The sequence below is a fragment of the Lepidochelys kempii genome, chromosome 18, assembly GCF_965140285.1.
Source record: "Lepidochelys kempii isolate rLepKem1 chromosome 18, rLepKem1.hap1, whole genome shotgun sequence".
NCBI classification, from domain to species: Eukaryota; Metazoa; Chordata; order Testudines; family Cheloniidae; genus Lepidochelys; species Lepidochelys kempii.
Window position 1 is genome coordinate 1,196,493 of NC_136397.1, and position 25,181 is coordinate 1,221,673.

At 45.8% G+C, this 25,181-nt stretch overlaps 1 protein-coding gene across 17 annotated transcripts in view; it reads right to left on the bottom strand.

Annotated features, from left to right (window-relative positions):
• HP1BP3 (heterochromatin protein 1 binding protein 3) overlaps window positions 1-25,181 on the bottom strand; it is an 82,475-nt gene that overhangs the window by 14,768 nt on the left and 42,526 nt on the right. For all 17 annotated transcript variants that reach the window (XR_012155590.2, XM_073316987.2, XM_073316975.2 and 14 more), the window contains 7 exons: window positions 24,632-24,779; window positions 22,381-22,540; window positions 18,835-18,978; window positions 17,704-17,784; window positions 2,117-2,271; window positions 1,340-1,430; window positions 367-526 (listed from right to left, as the gene is read on the bottom strand). Coding sequence is in view for 16 of the 17 variants with exons in the window: in XM_073316987.2 (XP_073173088.1) it covers window positions 367-526; window positions 1,340-1,430; window positions 2,117-2,271; window positions 17,704-17,784; window positions 18,835-18,978; window positions 22,381-22,540; window positions 24,632-24,779 (939 nt within the window). In the remaining variant the exon portion in view is untranslated. The remainder of the gene's footprint in view (window positions 1-366; window positions 527-1,339; window positions 1,431-2,116; window positions 2,272-17,703; window positions 17,785-18,834; window positions 18,979-22,380; window positions 22,541-24,631; window positions 24,780-25,181) is intronic.

A 25,181-nucleotide genomic window follows, 5' to 3' on the forward strand; every position in this document is an offset into this window, starting at 1 on the left:
GACCGGGGTGGCCAACCTATGGCTCCGGAGCCACAAGCAGCTCTTGAGAAGTTAATATGTGGCTCCTTGTATAGGCACCGACTCCGGGGCTGAGGGCTTTAGAGCAAGATGACACAAAAATCCATTATGGTTCAGAGAGGGACCAGGTGGCCATAAGCCTTGGGACTCAACTGAAATAATGGGACTTTAAAATCCTGGGAATCTCTGTAGTGTGCTTCTTTCACAAAGGATAGTGCTAAGCAGCTGCCTGGCCCCTGGCAAATCAAACAGTACATTTTTAACAGGGAATATAGAGAATTCTGTGGCTTTTGGGACTCCCCGCTTAGTCTCTGTGAAACTGACAGCTATGTAGATTTGGAGTCATACCCTGGAAGTTGGAGTTGGTCCCTGGGTGGTTCTCCAGAACATACTTCTTCAGAGCTGTGGTGGAGCAAGTCTTCGGTTCATTCATGGCAGCAATAGCAGACAGGATGGCATCTTCCATCAGACTCCCACCAAGTAGGGGCTTCTCCCCTGATTTTTTCAGCTATTTTCCAAGGAGGAAGAGAAAAGCAATCAAGACAAAATTCTCCGAAACCAGCTCAGGACAAGACTCTTCTGCATCAGGTGAGTCAGGGCTCCTGCATTAGCAGAGATACGTTTTACATTAAAACGTTGCACAGGGAATACCTCATTCCCACCCCACAAGGAGAAGACAGGTCTTTTAGTCAATTGACCAGAAATGCCTTTGATTGGAGCCACTGTCCCATCTCCAAGATACACAGTAGATATATTTTTAATATACTTAGTACTGTCCAGTCCCCTGCATTCAGGACTTGATGACCTCTCGAAGTCCCTTCCAGTCCTACGATTTATATTGAGCTGAAGAAAGTAACACCACTGGTTAATTAACATGCCATGACCTTCCTCCATCTCACAGACCAGACAGCCATTGGCTTTAGACTTCCATACGTCTCTGCCATAGGTGGGACTCACACACACCTAGCAAAAGTATTTATAGTTACACTGACAGAATGTTAAAAAACCCAAACCAAACACTTACCCCACCATCCTGCCTCATCACTCTAGTGAGTCAGAGATGAAACAGCATGTGGAGCACTACTGACAATAAACAGGCTATAGATCTCAGCAAGAATAGCTGGGTGTCCCGCTCCAAAAGTGGAGACCAACCTAAGAATCCTAATATTCCACAATCTGAGAACTGTTGCATGTGAATCCTATTTGATAGGCTGCTAGAGAAGGTTGTAGCCCAATAAAATCAGAGTGGGAGAAAATAGAAGGATTATGTATGGTATAAACAACAACAGAAGGTGAAGTAAGACTAACTCTGGCCTCTGACCTGGAATGTTCCAGAAGCTCCTTTGCCTGTGATCTGCTCTAACTGGCCCTTCTCTACTGCTCTCTGCAGGGCATTCTTCAACAGCTGAGGTCTGAAAAAGACAGGCAATAGAGCTTTAAAGGGGAGGTGGAGAGATGACACTTTACCCAGGGCATGAGAGTAACTATCAGCAAGTGACATGAGCAAGGAGTAATGGATATTATTTAAAAGTGAACTGACATTGTCTTCTTGTTCTACAGTTTATCCAGAAAAGATCAAGCTTCATGTTTCAATTTAAAAGTTTGACTTAATTGTAAAGCAAATTTGTAGACAGGACAAGGTGGGTGACTTACCCACCAATCAGTCAGTGGACAGAAGGCTCTTTACATTTACCAATTAAAAGATCGTACATAACATCACTTTTTTAAACCATCCACATGGGTGAACTAGCTGGCAGGCTGTGTGCCCTTTACAGCATAAAAAAGGAAGTGGATGCCAAGAGGAAACCTGTAAATATTCATATCCCAACAACTAAAGGGATTCCATTTAGGTTACTGGTGGATGTGCAATAGAACAATGCTACCTTAGGTATCAGAAGTTTCATATGGGTTACAGAAAGAAAAAAAAGTCACAGGAAAAAGCATTTTATTCTCAGCTTCTAGGAGGGTATTACAATGCCGAGCTAAAAATGTCATCTACAGTCTCCTTAAAGGAGCACAAGAGGGCAAATCTACAGAAATTAGTGTTTCAAAACAGTGACAGAGACACCTGTTACCAATATGTACCACCTACACCTACCTTACATCCACCTTGAGTTTGGGGTAATACTGAGACACATATTTTTTGATCAGGCTGTATGAAGCTTCCTTAGGTTCACAAAGGCGGGTGAATGCCAGCGGAAGGATGTCTTCCAGCTTGACTTGCTGCTCTGGAGTGGATGTGGAGGTACTTCTCTGAAATACATTTTACAAAATATATCTGAAGTCAGAACAAGGACTAGGGCTCCATGTATTCTCAGCTATACTCATATAGGAAGAGCTGTTGAAAGAATGGTTACTTATAGTAACTGGAGTTCTGCAAGATGTGTAATCTCTATGGCAGTGGTTTCCAACATTTATACGCCCAAGATCACTTTTTGAATTTAAGAACAGAGGATCTACTACGCCCATTCCCCAAAGCCCCACCCCACTCACGTCATCCCCACAACCCCCCAGTCGCTCGCTATCCCCCACCCTCACTCACTTTCAGTGGGCTGGGGCAGTGGGGTGCGGTTCGGGAAGGAGTGCGGGCTGAGCCTGGGGCAGGAGTGAAGGAAGGCGGGAGAGGTGCAAGCTCTGGGAAGGAGTTTGGGTGCAGGAGGGGACTCTGGGCTAGGGCAGAGTGTTGGGGTGCAGGCAGGGGGTATGGGGTGCTGGCTCTGGGAGGGGGCTCAGGGCTGGGGCAGGGGTTTGGGGTGCAGGAGGAGACATGGGGGGCTGGCTCTGGGAGGCTGCAGGTTGGGTGGTGGAAGAGAAATGCTGGTCCTGCTGTACTTACACTCCTCTTGGTCTTAATGCTGCAGAGCCATTCAGAACCTGCCCATTGAAGGGGGTGGCACTTACCTCAGGTGGTCCTGGCCCCACGCCGCTCCTGGAATGGGCCAACGCACCCCTGCTCCGCACACTGTCCCTCTCTGCAGGGACCGCCCCCACAGCTCCCATTGGCCATTGAGGACCAATGGGAGCTGCGGGGGCTGTGCATGCAGGCAGGAGCAGCGCGGAGCCCCCTGTCCCTCCCCTTCCCCCAGGGCCATGGAGGCATGTTGGGCTGCTGGCCGCTTCAGGGAGTGGCGTGGGGCAGAGGCAGGAAGGGAGCCTGCCTTAGAAGCAGCCCTGATGCACCACCAGATTGCGATCAACTGGGAGAGAGTCTCCAAGATTGACTGGTGGTGACCACTGCTCTATGGGTATTCACTGTGGGCGTGTATGTGCAATGTGCACCCGGGACTGGAAATTCTTTAATAGCAGTGTCCATTGGTCCATGCCAGCACCTGTGCCTCAAACTGAGGGCATAAGGGGTGGCACAGTTCATCTACCTCTCCAGTTCCTGATCTAATGTGAATCCCATGAGGGACTGAACAGAAGGGAAGGAGAGCGGGTTGAGAATACCCACAGGGACCATACATCTCAAATGACTCGAGTTACTATAAGGCACTTAACTTTCCTTTCTTCTTTGAGTGCTGGTCCCTATGGGTATTCACTGTGGGTGACTCGCAAGAGGTTCTCATTAAGGAAGAAGGTGCAGAGCAAGGAAGTATGCTGTATCACAGAGTGGAGGACCACTGAGCCATATGAGGCATCCTCAAGCTGAAGCATGAATCAGCACGCATGGTGCAGGTGTGTACAGAACTCTAAGGAGCTGCTCTGTACAGCTCAGAGGGATTCCTTGTATGGAAGCTGCTGATGCTGCTTGGGCTTTCATCAAGTGGGCCCTAACAGTTCGAGATGAAGGGGTGTTCATAAGATCATAACATAAAAGGGTGAAACAGGAGAAAATCCACTAAAAAAGCCTTTGGGAAGAGAGCTTTTGACTTATTTTTTTCTGCAACAACAACAGTCTTGAAGACTTTCAAAAGGGTGTTGTGTGCAGGTAGAAGGCTAGATCTCTGCGCATGCCTAGAGAGGGGAGCCTTGTCTCTTCCATGCTGTGGTGAGACTCAGGGTAAAATGCCAGAAGGTAAACAGTGGAGTTGAAGGTGAAACTCCAGGAACGAATTTTGGATGTAGTTGCAAAGAAAAAATGGTTACTAACCTTTTGTAACTGTTGTTCTTTGAGATATGTTGTTCATGTACATCCCATTCTAGGTGTGTGTGCTCGCCATATGCACCGGTGCTAGAAGTTTTCCCCTCAGTAGTATCTGTAGGGGACCGGTCTGGCACCCTCTGGAGTGGCATGTGTATGCACCAGTATAAGAGGCGTTGCCAGCTTCCCCCACCTTCAGTTCCTTCTTGCCGGAAGTCTAACAGAGATGAAGGAGGGTGGGTCATGTAATGGGCATGACCACCATCTCTAAGAACAACAGTTATGAAACGATAGTAACCAGTTTTTTTTCTTCGAGTGCTTGCTCACGTCCATTCCATTGTAGGGGACTCCCAAGCAGTACCTCTGGAGATGGGCAGGAGTTCATGGACGTGCCAATTGCAACACTGCTCTGCCAAAGCCAGCGTTATCTCTGGCCTGCTGGGTGATGGCATAGTGCACTGTTAAAGGGTGTAGTGATAGTCACGTCCTGACTCTGCAGATGTTCTGGATAGGGACATGCGCCAGGAAGGCGGCTGATGACACTTGAGCCCTTGTGGAATGAGCCATCACTATCGGTGGAGGCACAGCCTGTGCTATCTCGTAGCAAATATGGATGCAGGTGGTGATCCAGGCCAAAATCCTCTGAGAAGATACCAGGAGGCCCTTCATCCTGTCAGCCACCGTGATGAGGAGTTGAGTAGATCTGCAGAAGGGCTTGGTGAGCTCCAGGTAGAAAGTCAAGGCATGTCTGACATCTAGGGTGTGCTGATGACTCTCGTTGGATGTGTGAGGCTTTGAACAGAATACCGGGAGGAAGATATCCTGGTTGACATAGAATTGCGACACCACTCGAAGGAAGACTGGATGGGGATGCAGTTGGACCTTGTCCTTGTAGAACACTGTGTACGGGGTTCTGACACAAGAGCTTTAAACTTGGAGACTCACTTGGTGGAAGTAATAGCTATAAGGAACACAACCTTCCATGACAAGTGTGAAAAGGAGCAGGAAGCCAGAGGTTCAAAGGGAGAGCCAGTGAGTCTACAGAGGACTGGGTTGAGATCCCACTGGGGAATTGGGTCCCGAACAGGCCTTTCAGGAACCTGATCTCCTCATGTGAGAATACTGATCTACCCTGGACATGAGGGTGGAAGGCTGGTATGGCCACGAAGCGTACCTTCATCGATGAACAAGGCAGGCCCTGGTGCTTTAAGTGAAGCAGATAATCTAGGATGGATTGTAGAGAGATATTCCATTCCAACACCCACTAGGAGAAGCGCTTCCACTTTGCCAGGTATGTCGCCCTGGTAGAGGGTTTTCTGCTTTCCAAGAGGACCTGCTACTCCTGACTAGAGCAGGCTTGCTTCTTGGGATTCAGTCACTCAGCAACCATGCAGTGAGGTGGAGAAAGGTGAGGTGTGGGTGCAGTAATCGTCAGTGATTCTGAGAGAGCAGGTCTGAGCAGCCAGGAAGTGTTTATGAGCATGCTGAACCAATGCTGGCGTGGCCAAGCCAGGGTGATCATAGTGATTCATGCCTTGTCCCTCTTGATCTTCAAGAGGGCTTTTTGATCAGTGGGATGGCATATATCAGGTCGCCTGACCACGAAAGGAGGAAGGCATTAGATAGCGATAAACTCTATCCTCTGCAGCGGTACCAATGTTCAATTATGTTCATTTATCAACAGGCCCAGTTCTTGACAGGTGGCTTGCAGTGTTATGAAACTGTGTTGGACCTGGTGCCTGGAGTGGCCCTTGATGAGCCAGTTGTCAAGGTATGGGTAGCTCTGGATGCCCTGAGACTACTGCCATGCACTTCGTAAATACCCTTGACGCCTACGGATACTACTGAGGGAAAAACTTCTGGCACTGGTGTACATGGCAAGCACACACACCTACAGTGGAATGAACATGAGCAAGCACTCGAAGAAGAACTTTGTCTTTTTGAAAAACTGTATAATGTAGCAGGTTTCAGAGTGGTAGCCGTGTTAGTCTGTATCAGCAAAAACAACGAGGAGTCCTTGTGGCACCTTAAAGGCTACCAAATTTATTTGGGCACAGGTGTGCCATAAGGGCCGCAACCTTCTCTTCCCTTCTAGCCAAGGTAATTACTGTCAAGGAGACAACTTTTCAAAGAGAGACAGAGGAGACAGCAGAAGATCAAGGGTTCAAATGGTGGTCTCATAAGAGCAGAAAGGACAAGCTTCAGAGCCCTGGCAGGGACAGGTTTTGTAACTGGGAGGGCGGGACAGCTACCACACGTAGGGAGTAGACAGACAAGCCTGACTTCTTCAGTGAGAGAAGATATTCCAGTATGAGGGGTATTCCCGATGCCTCAGAATGTAAGTGGTACTCCAGAACCAAAGGGAGAATCGTATCCACTTAAGTGTAAATGCTATTCCACTGAGAGGGTCTCGTGCTGCTGTTGTTTAGGATGGGTAGAACATTCTGAGAGCATGCCCTCTCTATGCTTGTCGTCCATTCAGAAACCACGCTGCCAGATGCAGGGAAGCTGGGTTGGTGTGGTTTGCCCTGCCCATGTTCTGGGCTATCACGCACAGGAATGGTTGTAGGTGGACACATGGATGGGCAGCTAGCTTTAGGATGGTGGTGAACCAGAACTGCCTCAGTCACTAGGGGGCTGTCAGGATCACTGTCACTCCAACAAGTTTGATTTTCCCCAAGTACATGAGCTACCAGGGGGATGGAGTGAAGGCATACATCAATGGGTCTGATCACTGTACCAGGAAGGCATCCCCTCTGGAGTTGAGGTCCTGGGCAGCCTGGGAACAGTATGATAGGCACTTCTTGTTCCGTTGGGTTGAGAAGAGATCCTAAGATAGGACCTTCCCATTGCTGAAAAATGCGCTACACTATCAACAGGTAGAACTTCCTACTCGTGATCCACATAGAAATGTCTGTAGAGGCTCTCTGCTAGGGAGCAGATTATCGCTGGAACGTGTACTGCTGAGAGGGTGATCTGGTGGCCTGAGGCACCAATTCCAAAGTTGGATTGCCTCTCTGCAGAGTGGGGTGGATCTTGCTTTTCCCTGTTTATCTGTTAGACTGTGTTTATATTGTCTGACCTGACCTGGATTTGTGGAGACTGGATAATGGATAGAAACATCTTGCAGGCTTTGTGAATTGGCTGAAGCTCAAGTAGATTGATATGCAGCCTGGATTCTTTCGGGGACAAGGATTTGTGGGAGGTCTGGTCATAGAGATGTGCTCTTTGTAAGTGGCACGGGAACAAAGGGGACTCCCACATAAACCATGTCTCTGCTCTCCCACCAGGTCAGTGACATCAGCACATTCCATAGAAAAGAAACTTTGTCCAGTGAGTACCTGACTGGGACACAGAGTATCCTTAACCATGTTTGGAGACACTGCAGGTGCAGCCGTGCAAACAGGGTGACATAAGCCACATAGCAGCGGGCAGCTAATAGGACCAAGCAGGATCATACTCTAGTCTGAGGACTGAGACAAAGCTGGACAATGAGATCCCATAGTATTCTTGTCACCAAGTTAAGGAAGTATGGGCTGGATGAATGCACTATAAGGTGGGTAGAAAGCTGGCTAGATTGTCGGGCTCAACGGGTAGTGATCAATGGCTCCATGTCTAGTTGGCAGCCGGTATCAAGTGGAGTGCCCCAAGGGTCGGTTTTATTCAATATCTTCATAAATGATCTGGAGGATGGTGTGGATTGCACTCTCAGCAAATTTGCGGATGATACTAAACTGGGAGGAGTGGTAGATACGCTGGAGGGGAGGGATAGGATACAGAAGGACCTAGACCAATTGGAAGATTGGGCCAAAAGGAATCTGATGAGGTTCAATAAGGATAAGTGCAGGGTCCTGCACTTAGGACGGAAGAACCCAATGCACAGCTACAGACTAGGGACCGAATGGCTAGGCAGCAGTTCTGCGGAAAAGGACCTAGGGGTGACAGTGGACGAGAAGCTGGATCTGAGTCAGCAGCGTGCCCTTGTTGCCAAGAAGGCCAATGGCATTTTGGGATGTATAAGTAGGGGCATAGCGAGCAGATCGAGGGACGTGATCGTTCCCCTCTATTCGACGTTGGTGAGGCCTCATCTGGAGTACTGTGTCCAGTTTTGGGCCCCACACTTCAAGAAGGATGTGGATAAATTGGAGAGAGTCCAGCGAAGGGCAACAAAAATGATTAGGGGACTGGAACACATGAGTTATGAGGAGAGGCTGAGGGAGCTGGGATTGTTTAGCCTGCAGAAGAGAAGAATGAGGGGGGATTTGATAGCTGCTTTCAACTACCTGAAAGGGGGTTCCAAAGAGGATGGCTCTAGACTGTTCTCAATGGTAGCAGATGACAGAACGAGGAGTAATGGTCTCAAGTTGCAGTGGGGGAGGTTTAGATTGGATATTAGGAAAAACTTTTTCACTAAGAGGGTGGTGAAACACTGGAATGAGTTACCTAGGGAGGTGGTAGAATCTCCTTCCTTAGAGGTTTTTAAGGTCAGGCTTGACAAAGCCCTGGCTGGGATGATTTAACTGGGAATTGGTCCTGCTTTGAGCAGGGGGTTGGACTAGATGACCTTCTGGGGTCCCTTCCAACCCTGATATTCTATGATTCTATGAAGGAATCAGTCTTGAGGCAAATAGGCTGTTGCTGCAGATCCACCCCGATTAATTCTATGATTTGCGTGGGTGTTAAAGTGGACTTGTCTAAATTTCACTGGAATCCCAGCAATGAAAGAATTGAAGTGCAGCAGGGGCTGCTGTTTACATTCTCTGACATGACCATCCAGGTAGGAAAATGTTGGTCTGCCTTGGCTATCACTACAAGCACTTTTGTAAAGACCCTAAGGGCCATCAAAAGGCCACTTTCTGTACTGAAAGTGGTCTGGGCCCACCATGAAATGCAGGAGGGTTTCAGGAGGTCCAGGGGGGAGGGGAGAGAAAAGTGGGAAATGTCCAAATGAAAGAATACCTCTTTCAAATCGAGGGCCATAAACCAGTCGCCTGAGTTGAGGGAGGGTATCAGAGGCCAGGGTGATCATCCTAAACTTTGAGTGTTGTATGAAGACATTCAACTGCCTGAGGTCCAGCATTGGCCTCCAGGCCCCCCTCTTTTAGGGGTGAGGAAGTACCTTGAGTAAAACACCTTCCCTACATGAGGGGATGGTATGGGCTCTATTTTGAGAATCATCTAATGAGACAGGTCCCTGAAAAGGGACTGGAAGAGAGCAACTCTAGTGTGTAGCTGTTTGATAGCATCCAGGATGCACTTGTCCCCTGTGATAATGTGAAAGAACTGGGAGAGAACGGGCCAGGCAGCCACCAAAAGTGGTGATAGTGAGCGGCACAGAGACTGGCAGATCCCTCATGTATCGCATCAAAATACTTTCTGGAGGCAGCTAAGGCCGTGGAGTGGAGTGCGATGATGTGGGATGCTAGCCATGCTGGACAATTCCTTGGGGGAGGGAGAGGGTTCACAGGATGGTTGGAGGGGAGCTTAATGAGACAAGTCCCATGGGGACCTTGGGAAAGGATACAGATGGATTATGTAGGACCCCTACCATTAAATTATGGGGGGGAGGAGGAGGGAGAATCAATTTATTATGCTGGTGGCGTTAGATGCTTTTAGTAAGTGGATGGAGACGTTCCCCATGGGATACCAAACTGCCAAGGTGACAGCTAAAAAGTTGGTCAATAAGGTATTTACTCGTTCGCGGGGGGTTCCAAAAATAATAGACTCTGACCAAGGAGCCGCTTTCCGATCCCATCTGATTGGGGAGCTCACAGCACTCACCGGAATCATACAGCTGTTCATAGAATCATAGAATATCAGAGTTGGAAGGGACCTCTGGAGGTCATCTAGTCCAACCCCCTGCCCAGAACAGGACCAATCCCCAACTAAATCATCCCAGCCAGGGCTTTGTCAAGCCTGACCTTAAAAACTTCTAAGGAAGGGGATTCCACCACCTCCCTAGGTAACACATTCCAGTGTTTCACCACCCTCCTAGTGAAAAAGTTTTTCCTAATATCCAACTTAAATCTCCCCCACTGCAACTTGAGACCATTACTCCTAGTCCTGTCATCTGCTATCACTGAGAATAGTCTAGATTCATCCTCTTTGGAACCACTTTTCAGGTAGTTAAAAGCAGCTATCAAATCCCCTCTCATTCTTCTCTTCCGTAGACTAAACAATCCCAGTTCCCTCAGCCTCTCCTCATAGGTCATGTGTTCCAGTCCCCTAATCATTTTTGTTGCCCTTCGCTGGACTCTCTCCAATTTCTCCACATCCTTCTTGTAGTGTGGGGCCCAAAACTGGACACAGTACTCCAGATGAGGCCTCACCAATGTCAAATAGAGGTGAACGATCACGTCCCTCGATCTGCTGGCAATGCCCCTACCTATACACCCCAAAATGCCATTGGCCTTCTTGGCAACAAGGGCACACTGTTGACTCATATCCAGCTTCTCGTCCACTGTCACCCCTAGGTCCTTCTCTGCAGAACTGCTGCCTAGCCATTCAGTCCCTAGTCTGTAGCGCTGCGTTTGATTCTTCCGTCCTAAAAGTGCAGGACTCTGCACTTGTCCTTGTTGAACCTCATCAGATTTCTTTTGGCCCAATCCTCCAATTTGTCTAGGTCCCTCTGTATCCTATCCCTACCTGCCACCGTATCTACCACTCCTCCCAGTTTAGTGTAATCCGCAAACTTGCTGAGGGTGCAATCCACACCATCCTCCAGATCATTAATGAAGATACTGAACAAAACCAGCCCCAGGACTGACCCTTGGGGCACTCCGCTAGATACCGGCTGCCAACTAGACATGGAGCCATTGATCACTACCCGTTGAGCCCGACAATCTAGCCAACTTCCTACCCACCTTGTAGTGCATCCATCCAGCCCATACTTCTTTAACTTGCTGACAAGAATATGTGGGAGACCGTGTCAAAAGCTTTGCTAAAGTCAAGGAATAACACGTCCACTGCTTTCCCTTCATCCACAGAACCAGTTATCTCATCATAGAAGGCAATTAGATTAGTCAGGCATGACTTGCCCTTGGTGAATCCATGCTGACTGTTCCTGATCACTTTCCTCTCGTCTAAGTGCTTCAGAATTGATTCCTTGAGGACCTGCTCCATGATTTTTCCGGGGACTGAGGTGAGGCTGACTGGCCTGTAGTTCCCAGGATCCTCCTCCTTCCCTTTTTTAAAGATTGGCACTACATTAGCCTTTTTCCAGTCTTCCAGGACTTCCCCTGATCGCCATGAGTTTTCAAAGATAATGGCCAATGGCTCTGCAATCACATCCGCCAATTCCATATTGCTTATCACCCGCAAGCTGTGGGACAGGTGGAACGCATGAACTGCACTATTAAAAGTAAATTGAGAAGGGGGGTAGAAAAAGGAGGGAAAAATTGGTCACAATTGTTACCCTTTGTTCTAATGAGAATAAGGGCCCAAAGAATCAAAAGGTACAGGATTCTCCCCACCATGAAGCTCTTATGGGAAGGCCAGTGTAACGGTGGGAAAATTTGCTTTCTCCAGTACCTGGAGAGGTTTCTACACAGGATTAACACAAGAATGGGTTTTAACCCTAATTGACCTCAGCAGGCAGTGGCCTGGCAAAAAGAGCAAGGAGCAGCAAAAGTCAAAACATGGTATAATCTACCAGGAGAACACAATATACTGCAGTGGGTGATTGAGTGATGTACCAGATTCCCAGCTTGACAAAACCCTGGCTGGGATGATTTAGACAGGGCTGGTTCTGCTTTGAGCAGGGGGTTGGACTAGTTGATCTCCTTAGTTCTCTTCTAACCCTGATCTTCTATGATTCTATGATTCCAGGAAACGCATCCATTCCAAGCTCCTAAATGGAAGGGCCCTTAACGGGTCCTTAACCAATTAGGGCCCAATTTGCTATTACTGGCAACAGAAAATGGGGGACAGGAGTTGGTTCACTGTACAAAAATAAAGAGGTAAAAGCACACAGAAGATGAGAAACAGGAAACGATGTTATTTGCTTTACAGAAACAAAATGCAAAGGATGGTGGAACGGTGGAATGGAGAGAAATCAACAACAATCCAACGTGGAAAGGTAAATAGTACCTGTGGATGTGAATGGGATGATGTTTAATAATCCAGAACAGAGGTGTAACCACTCACCAAATACCCCCCAGTGATTTAATGAAGGGGGAAAAGGAATGAGAACGAATTCTAACCATACGGATTAAGGGAGAGTGTAAAGGGGGAATGGAATTTGCTTCCCCCCTTGGCAAACTTAATTATACTTGTAGTGCCCCTTCCCTGGTACCACCCCTTCCAATATATGGTCGTGTTCCATTCTGGGGGTGGGGGTGTCTCGTGTCTGGCGGCAATGAGCCCACTCAATGAGAATGAGCCCACCTCTTATGTACCTGACGGGAGGGGTAAGGAGCAAGGTTACTTTTGGCCATGGTCACTTTATGTGTCTCCTCCTTACACCTTCCCACTCCTCCAGCTGCTTGGTTACCATAGCAACTGATTAGCCCCTTATCTTCTCTTGTTACTGAAAGGCAAGGCTACCAGCTTGGGGTGGGGATATAAGAGAAGGAGGGGAATGCAGCCTTGTGCTTTCACTTACATTCTTTTGCTCGCTTATTCAGCCTGTTTAAACTAAAAGCAAGGCCAGAAGCAAGATTATTATTGTTTGGTCTTTACCCTTTTTATTTCACAGTCTCCTAACAAGGACCATCAATGACTATTAGCCATGATGGTCAGGGAAAACCCCATTCTCTGGATGTCCCTAAACCTCTGACTGCTAGAAGCTGGGACTGGATGACAGGAGATGGACCACTTGATAAATGCTCTGTTTTATTAATTCCCTCTGAATCATCTGGCACTGGCCACTATTGTGAGACAGGATACTGGGCTAGACGGACCATTGGTCTGACCCAGTATGGCCATTCTTATGTTCTTATCATGCTCCAATACTAGAGCCAAAGGTACCACAGGATCCTACCCTGGCCTATCAGGAACAGGAGTAGATGCAGAGTACGTGACTGCACTGGAGCTTCCAATTCACAGCTGGGGCAAGCTACTGGCAATGCTGGCCTGACTGAGTCAGGACATCCTATAACAGGATTGGATCTGAGAAGGACTCGGGATTCCAGATCTGTATAGATAGCTAGGTCCTAGAGGAGGTCATATTGAGGTCCAGTCTGCGAAGTGTCTTGGGCTTGGCCTGAACTGTCCATCTCACCTTGGAAGTGGAGGACGTGTGCAGGGCCAGTACCACCAGTGCAGAGGGAGAATGATCCCTTCTGTTTTTATGCAGTGCACGAGTTGTTACTGTTCTTTCACTGCAAGGTTTCAGTGCCCTGGAAGCTCCCGATACAGTCAATGTAATCTTCCTGTAGCTCCAGGTGCACCTGTTCTGGAGCACAGAGTCTGACAGGACGAAGAGACAAAGGAGACCCATTTTTAGAGAATTTATGGGGAGATTTGTCCCTCTTTTTGTGGGGTTGTTGGCCCTTGCCTTCCTCATGCTCCTGCTTCATAGTCCATTTCTTGAGGATTCCCATCTGTTGGGATGAGACACAGGAAGGGTGTTGCCCGGAGGCTCTGAATAGGTAGTTGGGGAGTAGGAGGGCCCAGGTTCCGAACAGAGCCTCATGGAGAGCTCCAGCACTTGAATTAGTGGGATTGCCTAGTACACAGGGAGAAGCATGGCAGATGCCACACTTTGCAGGGATGTGTGTTTCCCCGAGGTAATACAGGCAGCTCTCATGTGGGTTGCTCAGTAAGAAGACCTGGGGGCTAGCCAGGCAAGGCTTGAAGCCTGGAACTTTGAGCATAAAAGGTATACAAAATGGTGGGGGAGCTGAGGGAATCCCCACAATCCCCACATAACTAATTTTAGCACTAAAACTCAAGCTATTTACAACTTTGAACAATTATTTACAATATTTACAGGTTTGACAAAGCAGAGCACTGAGGAGCAGAATCGGACATAGGAGGGTTCCATCCCAGACCACAGAAAAGGAACTGGAGAGGCTGTTGATCAGCACCACCCCTTATGTCCTTGGTTGGGAGCACAAAGAGGTGCAGAGTGCAAGCATGGACCAACAGACACTGGTATTGAAGAATTTCCAGTACCCAGTGCACAAAGAGCATGCACACCCACAATGAATACCCATAGGGATCAGCACCTGAAGAAGAACCTGACTACATATTTAATAAAACAAAGTTACAATAAGGCAGCTTTTCAAACGTAATGTTGCATCAACAAGTTAAAGGGGTATTGTCTACATGACATCAAGTCAATTCGTCTGGGATTTTCGAAGGAGCCTAATGGAGCTGGGCACTTACAATCCCAGCCTTAAATAATGGAGTTAATACGCGTGCCCTGAATGCCCTTGACCACACGTGGGTTTAGTCACATCTTCCTTTTTATCGTTTTAATGTCTCTTCGCCCATTCCCAATTGCTGTGTAAAAGTTTTAATTTGTTTATGTGAATCCGACTTTACACTATCAGCAAATGCACAAAAGCAAAACTGAAAAGGAAAGGTTCCCCCATGCATTCTGCATCAGTTCTATTAAACTGTAGAAACAAAAAAGACAGGAGTGTGATTTTTAAGTCGGTGTTCCTTTTAAATCAAGCCTTCACATTGGTTTCCCTATCCGTTCCACAGTGGTAGGAGATGGATGATTAGAAAGGGGAGCTCTGCTCTTTACACAAAAATATCCCAGTGAAGAATCAAAAGGGAAGAAAATGCAGAAAATGCAGTAGATTTGTGAATAGTTATTCAAGTGTGGAAACTGCACATCCAGACAGTTTTCACAACAGGCCAGGTTGCTAGCTACTTGTTTTTAGTTAGATTATTAACTGCTGCTGCCTACATGAAGAAAGCAAACAGCAAAGAGGAATACTGATTTGCTTCAATGCTTTGTAAGGACATGAAGTGACACATTAGTACGGATCAGCTGCAGTAGTCTTTAATGCAGCAACACAGCTTTATTTTAAAAAAGAAACAATTCTACAGTAGGTTCCTTCTCACACCTTAAGTACCCACACATATCACCATCATTATCCTTTCTAGACCTCTCGGTTTGTTTTGTAGCCAGGAAGTAAGCTCCAATATGTTCAAATACTCAGTCCAACACCACCTTTAAAACATCAGGACTCAAGTCTGGGACATCAATGGATATCCCATTTTTGTGGATTGGATATCACTTAGTTGGCAGCTAAAGCATAAATGCTGCACAGCCATTACCACAGGAAGTAGGGAGAGGGAAAGCTACTTTTAGCAAGGGCATCTAAGCTCAAGAACCATACCTGATTTTTGGACATGATACAATATACATCACATCGCATCTCTGGTCTCCTCTCAGGAGAATTAAGACATTTGTATTCCCTTTCTTCCTCACTGCTGATGTAAGAGGTCCAATCTGTCAGCCCCGGAGACTGAAAATCCTCCATTTATCCCAAAGAAGCAAGGTTCCCTCACACTGACTTGGGAGGGATCCACCTCTAGGAGTAAGGAGAGAAGCCCAATTCTCATAGCCATTCACTCTTCAGCCTCTCTGTGGTGATTTTAGGTAGACATCTGTCCACTAACAACTGTGATGACTATAAGACCAGCCAACAACTCTCCAACACCACCTACTATAGAGAATTCAAAGACCACCCTGTATTACAATTCACACAGGAATTAAAGGAGATCATCAAATCCTTCCACAAACAGCTCCAAGAAAAACTCTACAACCTCATCCCCCACAAACATAACCCAGTGATCTTATACATACATCCCAAGATACATAAACAAGGGAACCCAGAAAGACCCATCATATCTGCCCACAGCGCTCTTACTGAAGGAATATGAAGATTCTCAGAAACCCATGCTCAAGCCACTCATCACAGAAAGGGCCAGTTTCCTAAAGGACATAATTGACTTACTCCAGAAAATCTAACATTAACTACCTCCCTCAGAATACTGTCCTTGCCACCAGATGTCATATCCCTATACATCAACATCCCTCATCATGATGGTATCATTGCCTCCCTCCAATATCTATAAGACAATAGACAACACTTACATAGCCACACCAAAAACTTTAACAATCTCATCCATTTTATCCTTATCCATACCAATTTTACATTTAACACTCTGTCCAAACCATGGGAACAGCCATGGGTACTATGACAGCTCCTCAATATGCTAATTTCTTCCTGGGCCACCTTGAGGAAGAATTTCTCAACAAATGCACCACAAAACCTATGCTATACCTGAGATTCATCAATTATATTTTCATCCTCTGGACAGACAACCTAAACTCCCTCGACAGATTTCCACCACAACTTCAACACTGCCACCCACACATCAAACTCTCTTTAGAACACTCCCACACCAGCATCAACTTCCTGGACACCACGATCAGCTTCAGTAATGGAAGCCTACAGCCAACCATACACAAGAAAGCCACAGATCACTACACACTTACCTCCACCTCAGACACACCAAGAAATCTGCTATCTACAGCCAGGACTCAGATACCATAGAATATTCTCTGAGGAGAAAGTCCAGGAAACACACTCTAAACCACTTTAAAACACCTTCAACAGACACTACACCAGAGAAGTCGAAAGCATCATGGAACAGGGTACCCAAATACCGAGGAAACTTGCTTCAACATGGACCAAAAACCCCCCAACCTCCCTTTTGCGACCTTTAAATAGCCTCCCAGACTCACCAAGCTCATCATCAGCCCAGGTCACACCAAGTCGAAGTAGCACCAGACTCTGCCATCACAACAAATACAAAACTGCAGACATCAACACCCCCCCAAACACACCTTTCAAGATCCATGTATCCTAAATGTGCCTTGCATAATGTGTGAGGTACCTCAGCCAATGCATCCAACTGCCCCTACTAGAACTATGTGGGTGAAGAGAGACAACCACTACGTTCTCGAATGAGCTCTCAAGGGAAAAAAAAACAAAAAAACAAAACACTACCCATTTGTGGGTGAACTTTTTTTGCAAATATCCATATCTGACTTTTCAGTCCTCATCCTCAAAGGAAACTTGCACTCCACCTTCAAAAGAAGGCCCTGGGAACATAAATTCATAACTCTGTTAGACACTAAAAACATTATGGACGCAAAGACACTGGTTTTATGGCTAATTACAACAATTTGTAACCCACTAACCCTCTTTTCCTATGACTGTAGAGGTACTATTGCTAAAATCATTTTAAATGGTTTCCCTTATGCTTAACAATCTGCCCCACTTGGTATTTAGCTGTGACACTGATTAATTTTTCCGGAGCTGAAGAAGAGCTCTACGATGCCCGAGAACTTGTACCTTCCATCAACAGAAGTTGATCTAATAAGAGATATTATGTCATCCACCTTGTCTCATTAAGAACTAGACAGACCAACTAAATGATTTCTCACAGCTAATTTTTTCCTATAATAAAACATGTTTTACTGAATATATTTGGGAAAGAAGGGGAAGGAGCAGCTGTTGGGTACCTGGTTTTGGGCCATACTGCATTTTGTATAATATGTTTTTTCTTGTATTCTGCAGGGCACCTCAAAGGCCTTTGAGACAATATTTATTATTAAAACTGATATATCTTACCTTTCTGTCTCTGGATTTCGGAACAGTTTTCCCTGCATTAGAGACCACCACAAAACTCCCAGAGGCTCCTTTTCCTTTCACCTATTTTAAAGAATAATTTCCATTTCAGTCCCCAGTAAGCAATAAATTAACTTTCAATAATGACCAATTGAGAAAGGCTGTAGTATATTGTGCCAAAGATTTAGACTACCTCTCGATTGTGCACCTTACAGCGACACAGGAGAGCTCTTCTGCAAACAAAACAATATCACCCCCAATGAGGGGCGGTAGCTTTGTCGGTAGGAGAGTGTCTGTCCACACCGGCGCTTTTCGTCAGTAAAACTTTTGTCAGTCAGGGATTTCCCCCCCCCCCCCCAGACAAAAGTTTTACCGATGAAAGCGCAGTGTAGACATGGTCTTAGATTGGAGCCCTCTATCTTAGCCACAGAGAGCTATGGTGATTTTAAACAAGAAGGACTGACCTTTCTGTAAGATTAAGGAGCTAGTTGGTAACAAAAGGCAATTATAATAGCATAATCCAGGGGTTCTCAAATGGGGGATTGGGACCCCTCAGGGGGTCGCGAGGTTATTACATGTGGGAGTCACGAGCTGTCAACCTCCACCCCAAACCCCATTTTGCTGCCAGCATTTATAACGTTGTTAAATATATTTAAAGGTGTTTTTAACTTATAAGGGGTGGGGGGTCGCAGTCAGAGGCTTGCTGTGTGAAAGGGGTCACCAGTAAAAAAGTTTGAGAGCCACTGGCATAATCTGTTTGCCTTGAGCAGATGATTCTGTGATGCTGGAAATCTGATGTTGCCAGGACAAAACATACTTTTAAATTAGACATGCTGATGCAAAAAGGTGAGGTAGCTAAACATACTGTGAAGACATGAGTTGTTGCAATGCCATAAACCACAGTTCACCATCAAAATACAAACACTTGTATCTTGTACAGAAACTTACAAAGTATGTGGTTCCTAGAACAATGCTGACATCCTGTCAATGATCAAAGAAGCAGAGACAAAGGTATAGTAACCTTCAAGAGGGAGAAGATGATCACCCAAATGACATGACTATTGAGTGCCTCACTATTAGGTTAATATGGGTATTTTCACCCACCTCTGCAGTGCTGCTCAGAGTGGCTCTTACCTGTCTGATGACTCCCCTCTCCAGTTCCCTTTTCAATGCTTGCTTTAGAAGATAGCCTCTCCTCTCAAGTTCCAGGGAAGGGTACTTGTGTATAATGTATTTACGTATGGCAACCACGGATGCACCACTCTTTTGAAAGCATGCCTGAAACAGAACCAACAAGTTAGCAAACCAAGTGCAATAGACCTACCTCTCTATGGGACCAGAGGGGTAGAGATTAACTGTTGCATATATGACAGCACAGTGGCCCAACATGCCAGGGCTAGCCTTGGTCCCACATTGGTTTCAGAAGCAAAGAATAGCACTAACGATACCATATCTTTCTACCCTTACAGATTGACTGAACAGCAAACATGAAAGTAGTGGAACACTCTCCTGTCCTGTGTTACAAAGTAGCAATTTATGTTGTAACAGAGATAATCACTCCTTACAGCAAAGCAACAACTGCACAACTGTTAATATGTTCCACCAACATCAGAGCGAGTTAATCATTGGTTACTGAAGTACCATACATATACTTGATCATAAGCTGGTTCGTTTATAAGCCGACCCCCTCCCCCCCAGGTGGATAAGTAAAAATAGAAAATTTTTATGACCCATTCATAAGCCGACCCTATAATTCAGGATCAGCAAACTTGGGCTCCCCGGCCATCAGGATAAGCTGCTGGTGGGTCGAGATGGTTTGTTTACCTTGAGAGTCGGCAGACAGAGGCAAACCTACGTAAACAAAGCGTCCTGGCGCGCCAGCTGCTTACCCTGACAGGTCGGGACAGTAACTAGTGGGGAAATTTTTTTCGGGGGGCGGGGGAGGGGGGCGGAAGAGAAGCTGGGGGTCAGGGGAGTAACCCCTGTGACCACCCCCCACATGACTCCACTCCTAGCCCGGGACCCCCACACTCTCCCCATCCCATCCCATCTTATCTGGGGAGGATGCATCTGGCCTGGCTGGAGCTGCTCTGAAAGGCTGAGCAGCGCGGTCGCAGCCTGCTCTGGCAGGCCAGACCGGGTGGCACGGCCACAGCATGTTCCAGCAGGCTGGGCCGGGCGGTGCGGCCGCAGCCTGCTCTGCAGGGTGGGGTCGAGCAACATGGCTGCAGCCTGCCAGCCCCGGAGCTACGGCTGCTTCGGAGACTGGGGGGAAGAGCAGCGGAGAGACTCTGGCCCCGCCTTTTCCATTCTGGCTCTGCTGCCTCTCCTTGCTCCCTCTGTTGGGGAGAGGGGCTGCGTCCCATCTCTCCCTCTCTATACCCGTTGATAAGCCAACTCCCTTCTCTGGTGCTTCCCTTTTTTACTAAAACAATTTCGGCTTATGAACAAGTATATACGGTAATTGCCAAATTTCCACTCCCAATTTTTTGCCTTGAATTTTGAGAGTGAAACTAGCAGGCTAAAAACAGAAACTAAGCTACAAATTCATATTTTAAAGTTGCTTCTTTCAGAGATTCATGTTTAGGATACCAAGTGTTACTTTAAAATATTCTTAAGTATAAGAGCTCTTAAGATTATAACAATACTATAATTCTGCTTGTTTTGTAGCCCAGTTGTTATCCTAAATCAATTACTTAAAAAAAAAAAAATCTTATTTTAAAATCAATTAATCGGTAGTTCCAAGGGTTTAACTTGATGAAACTCTGGGTATAAAGTCAATTTGCAGGTCTAGATAGATTTAGGCTGACTGCCCACATGTATAGCCATGTAGCACGGAATGAATTTAACCCACACAGAGCAGAGTTATGAGCCTTAGAATCTACACCATTACCTGCCTCTTCTAAATAACAGCCAGCAATCTAGGATTTATAGCAACCTAGAGTTTAGATCATTTCTTCTCTCTTCCTCCAATGGATTTGGACGAAACTTCGGAAGACTGCAGTGGCGGGAGAGGTAGAGTCTTTTGCAACCAAGGCTGGTGGAGCCCAGACTCCCTGTGAAGGGAGTGTGCATTGAGTGAGTTCTAAGGGGAAGGTGGCACTGTTACTGCTACAAAAAGCATCTTGGGCCACAGCCAGAAGTGGGGATGCAGTAGACTTAAGACCACTGCCATTTTTGGACTTAATCTGCAGTATTTCAATCCATTTTGAGCTTTGAAAAAGCTTTGAAAGAGACACATAGCAAACTGCTGTGCCAATCAAAATAAATCCGGAAGAACACAGCTAGAAGCAGAAGCACAGCAGACTGGTTAACTGATGTCAGCAGTCAACCAAAGTCAATGCAACAGTTTCTAATGTGTTAAGCACGAAGAGGTACAAAATCTAGACAGAGAAAAGTTTGTCAAGAGCCCCCCTCAGTTACATCACTGACTGAGAAATAAAACTCAAGTGCCAGGAGTCAAGAATGTAGTAGGAAGAGGACCTGAAACATAAGCCCTCGTATCAGAGACCTAGTATGAGGCCTGAGCTAAATAGTGGTCAAAGCTTTGCGGATATAAAGCAAAGTCAGGTGGATATTGGCAAGAATAGGGCTGATATTGCAGAAACACACATTCCTAAGTGGTGCTAGGCACAGGCCATGCATGCAAACACATTCCAGAAGGGTGGTACCAGAACACCTCGACACCAACACATTCCTCAAAAGATAACAGGAATATGCTAACCCATCTTGAAGATAAGGTCAGTATAACAGCATGATGGATAGAGATGTTCTGATTGAACCAACAGGTACACGGTAATTGGTGGTGGTTAGCTACATTACAGGGTGGTATCTAGGCACGTCAGAGGGCAGTAACTAGTCACATCACGGGGGCAACAAGGAACTTGTTTGTATCTGTGTATAAAGATGTATCTCAGAGGGAGTGTCTTTGTCTGGCCAAGGGGAGAATGGAAAGTCCAGCCATTCACTGAGCCAGTACATTGTCACGAGCACATGTGTTAGTGTACCATTGAGCCAGGGCATTAGCACCGTTCATCGGCAATAAACCTGACCAAGTTCCTTTGCTGAAAACCGAGTCTGTGGATTTAATGGGCAGCTCAATCAAATTCTGCTATCTCCGCAGAGCTGGGATGGGGGCGGGGGGGAGAAGAAGAGAGAGAGAGAACGAACATGCGCACAGACACACACACACACACACACACACCCATCTGACCACATGGAATTTCTGTCACCGAAGTCCAACAGTATACAATGTATTATAGCTAATTGCACGACTATACTACAAAAGGAAGTTTCTTTTAAAAGTACAGTATTATTCATGTCTATACAGAAAGCTGACCTGAACACAAGGGCACATCACCACAGCAGGATTTCTGGACCTCCTATTATGATTATTTTTCCCTGCCCCACCATTGCAGCAGCACGGTTATGTTAATACAGATACACGATCTCTTGCCTTATCTATGGACTTATAACATACTCCTTGTAGTATCTGAGGAGCGACTTCTCCATGCCTTAACACATGCTGAAAGTGATTTTGCTTACCCACAGTCAGAATTAAGTATATATTAGTCCCAAGAAAAGAAACTGAGGATACCACTGTGAAGCCTAAGAATCCTCAGATTCATAATATATTTTATATCTGACCTACAAACAAAGGGAATGAAGTCTTCCACTTGCCTTGATGGCCTCAGTTAAGATAGCATCCATCTTTGGGCGTGAGGAAGCAGCCATCTGTGTTTGCTTCTGTGCTCTAGCTAGTTGGCTAGCAGAAAGGGTTGCCCATGAGGGAATGGTCTTTTTCACTTTCTTCTCCTTTTCTTTAGACTGATCCTTCTCACTTTAGGGGAGAGGGGGAAAAAAAAAAACAGTGACAGTAAGACAACAAAAAGAAAAGGAGTACTTGTGGCACCCTAGAGACTAATCAATTTATTTGAGCATAAGCTTTCGTGAGCTACAGCTCCCTTCATCGGATGCATACTGTGGAAAATACAGAAGATGTTTGTTTTTATACACACAAATCATGAAAAAATGGGTGTTTATCACTACAAAGACAACAGATATTGCACCAAGGCAGCCCATGGAGCAAAGAGGCAAAACTCAACCCTCCCTCCCCCCCCAAAAAAATACAAACCAAAACAAAAATCTCAAAAGGTTGTCTTGAAAAGGAAGGGCTTTTAAAAAAAATATAGGAGGAGGCTAAGTGGATACAGCACTGACGACTTTATATTTAAAGTAATATAATTTTGAAGCATAGACTGTGGTAGTTCAGTGCCAGAGGATAAATCCAAAACCCCTCAAAAGACCAATTCATTTACTACATAACTAACACACGTGTTCAAGACCAACAAGGACACAAGGAACTAGAGATCTGCCCTTGTCCCTTCAGACAAAAGGATTCACACAGTATACCACAACTTTAACTCTCCTTTGGACAACACAGGGTTCCAAGACAGAATGGAGACCCATATCCAGGCCAGGTCTACCCTACAAACCTTTGCGGACATAGCTATGTCAGCAGGGGTGTGACGTGTGACCAACACAGTTGTACCAGCAAAAGTCCCTAATGTAGATAGTTATATTGGCAAACCTGCACTTCTGCCAGTGATGCTTGGTTAGCTTTTGGAGTGGGAGATTGTGAGAGAGAGAGAGAGAGAAGAGACACGATACCTAGAATGAACTATGTCAGCAAAAGTACAGTTTTATTAGAATAAGCTGTGTCCACACTGGGAGCACTTTGCCAGCAGAGTATAGTACTATACCTACACTGTCATAGGGCTCCTAGTCTATACCTAGCCCCCCGTGATGGACAGTCAGAGTTAGTCAAAAAGACAATGCAGAAAGCTTTGCACTCCGGATAACACCCTTACAGTATACTAACATGGCATATGGGTTGTTCAGTTAAACTTCTGTAAGGGCTCTGCCTTACCAGGGAAGAGGCAAAGTAACTGTCATAAGAAGGTTACAGGAATATTACCGTATAGCACATTTAAATCACTAACTTAGCAGTCTAGCAAAACTGATTTTGAATTGCAGCAAGGATTTATTTCAGTTCATTGGAAAGTGGTAGAACAGGAAGAATTATTTGCAACCACAAGTGGGGGTGGGACACCAGTTTGGAGCAACCTCAAGGCTTCTCTTCTTGGGAAACAGTATCAAGTAGAACAAAACACTTAATTCACATCCTGGGAATTCAGTAATAGAACAAGGTGCTAACAGTGGAGCGCCTTACACAGAATCTCTGTGATTAGGACACGAAAGACAGGTTGCCTGAATATTACTCCTACTTATTTACATTTGTGGGATTTGCCCACAGCCCAGCTGAGCTTTGGAATCTTCTAGAAAAGCAGTGCCTGTTGGGACCACAAGTAAGCATTCTGTGCCCCGAGAGTACACACAGTTCCCATCCTCTTCAGTGCTTTCCTTTTCACAACTAGCTGTAGATTCTCTGGGTACGGACAGGAGTTTGTGTGTACGTACATCCCACAAACAGGAATATGCAGAACCACCTCAAAGATGAATTGCTCATTTCAGGTCGGCAGTCAAGTGACATAAGTATATCCCTCTCCCTGTACTAATGGAAAACAAAAAGATGGACAATATGTTCAATATATTCAGACTAGCAAACCGGTTTGCAGAAAACATGTATTTTCCGGCAAATCTGGTTTGCAGGGGAAAAAAATTCCACACAAATAATTTCCTGGGAAATGTAATCTGCTACTAGATGAACCCAAGGAATGTGTTCCACCCCAAAACAAAATACTCAATTTTTTATTAATTTACTTCAAAAACAGCAGTGGCATTTTGGCTCCCATCCTTAGTTTTCAAGAAAATTTTAGTCTTTTGTCACTAAGATCCTTTAGAAGAATTTTTCCTAACTTCCCCTGCAATCCCACCCCAATTCCAGGCATTCAGAAAGGATAGGTCTTACTCCTTTTTGGTTTCTTCAGAAGACTTTGCTTCTCCCTTCTCACTCTCTGGTTCTTTTGGCTGCTCTGTCTCACTGGATGTAGCAGGTGGAGTTTCATTTTCTTGCTCCTCTCCAGTAGAAGCAGATTCCTCAGAGCTGACTTCCACGTCTAATGAAAAATTTGGAAATACAAAAGTCTGTATCCAAAACAAAACTCTATTCTTTAAAAAAAGGCACAGGGAGAGTTTATAAACACACCCAAAAGCAGCCGTTTCCCCAGATAATCTCTGTGAAAAACTCAAATTATCCATTTAAATTAAACCTTAAAAACAGTTCTATTAAGTTTTTAAAGCTCTTCAGTATGTCGTGATTAGCAGTCAAATGCCAGAGTAAACTTCAAAACAGACATTACATAAAATTCTCAAACTGGATTAAGTCAATTTTCTCATTTCAACCCCCCTGAACATCTCCTTTTCCTAGACTATGGAAGTTTACTACCATTGTGGTCACTCAAGTGAGATGCCACAGAAGAAGCCACTATCATTTTTGTTCAGTGCTAACACTAGATGAA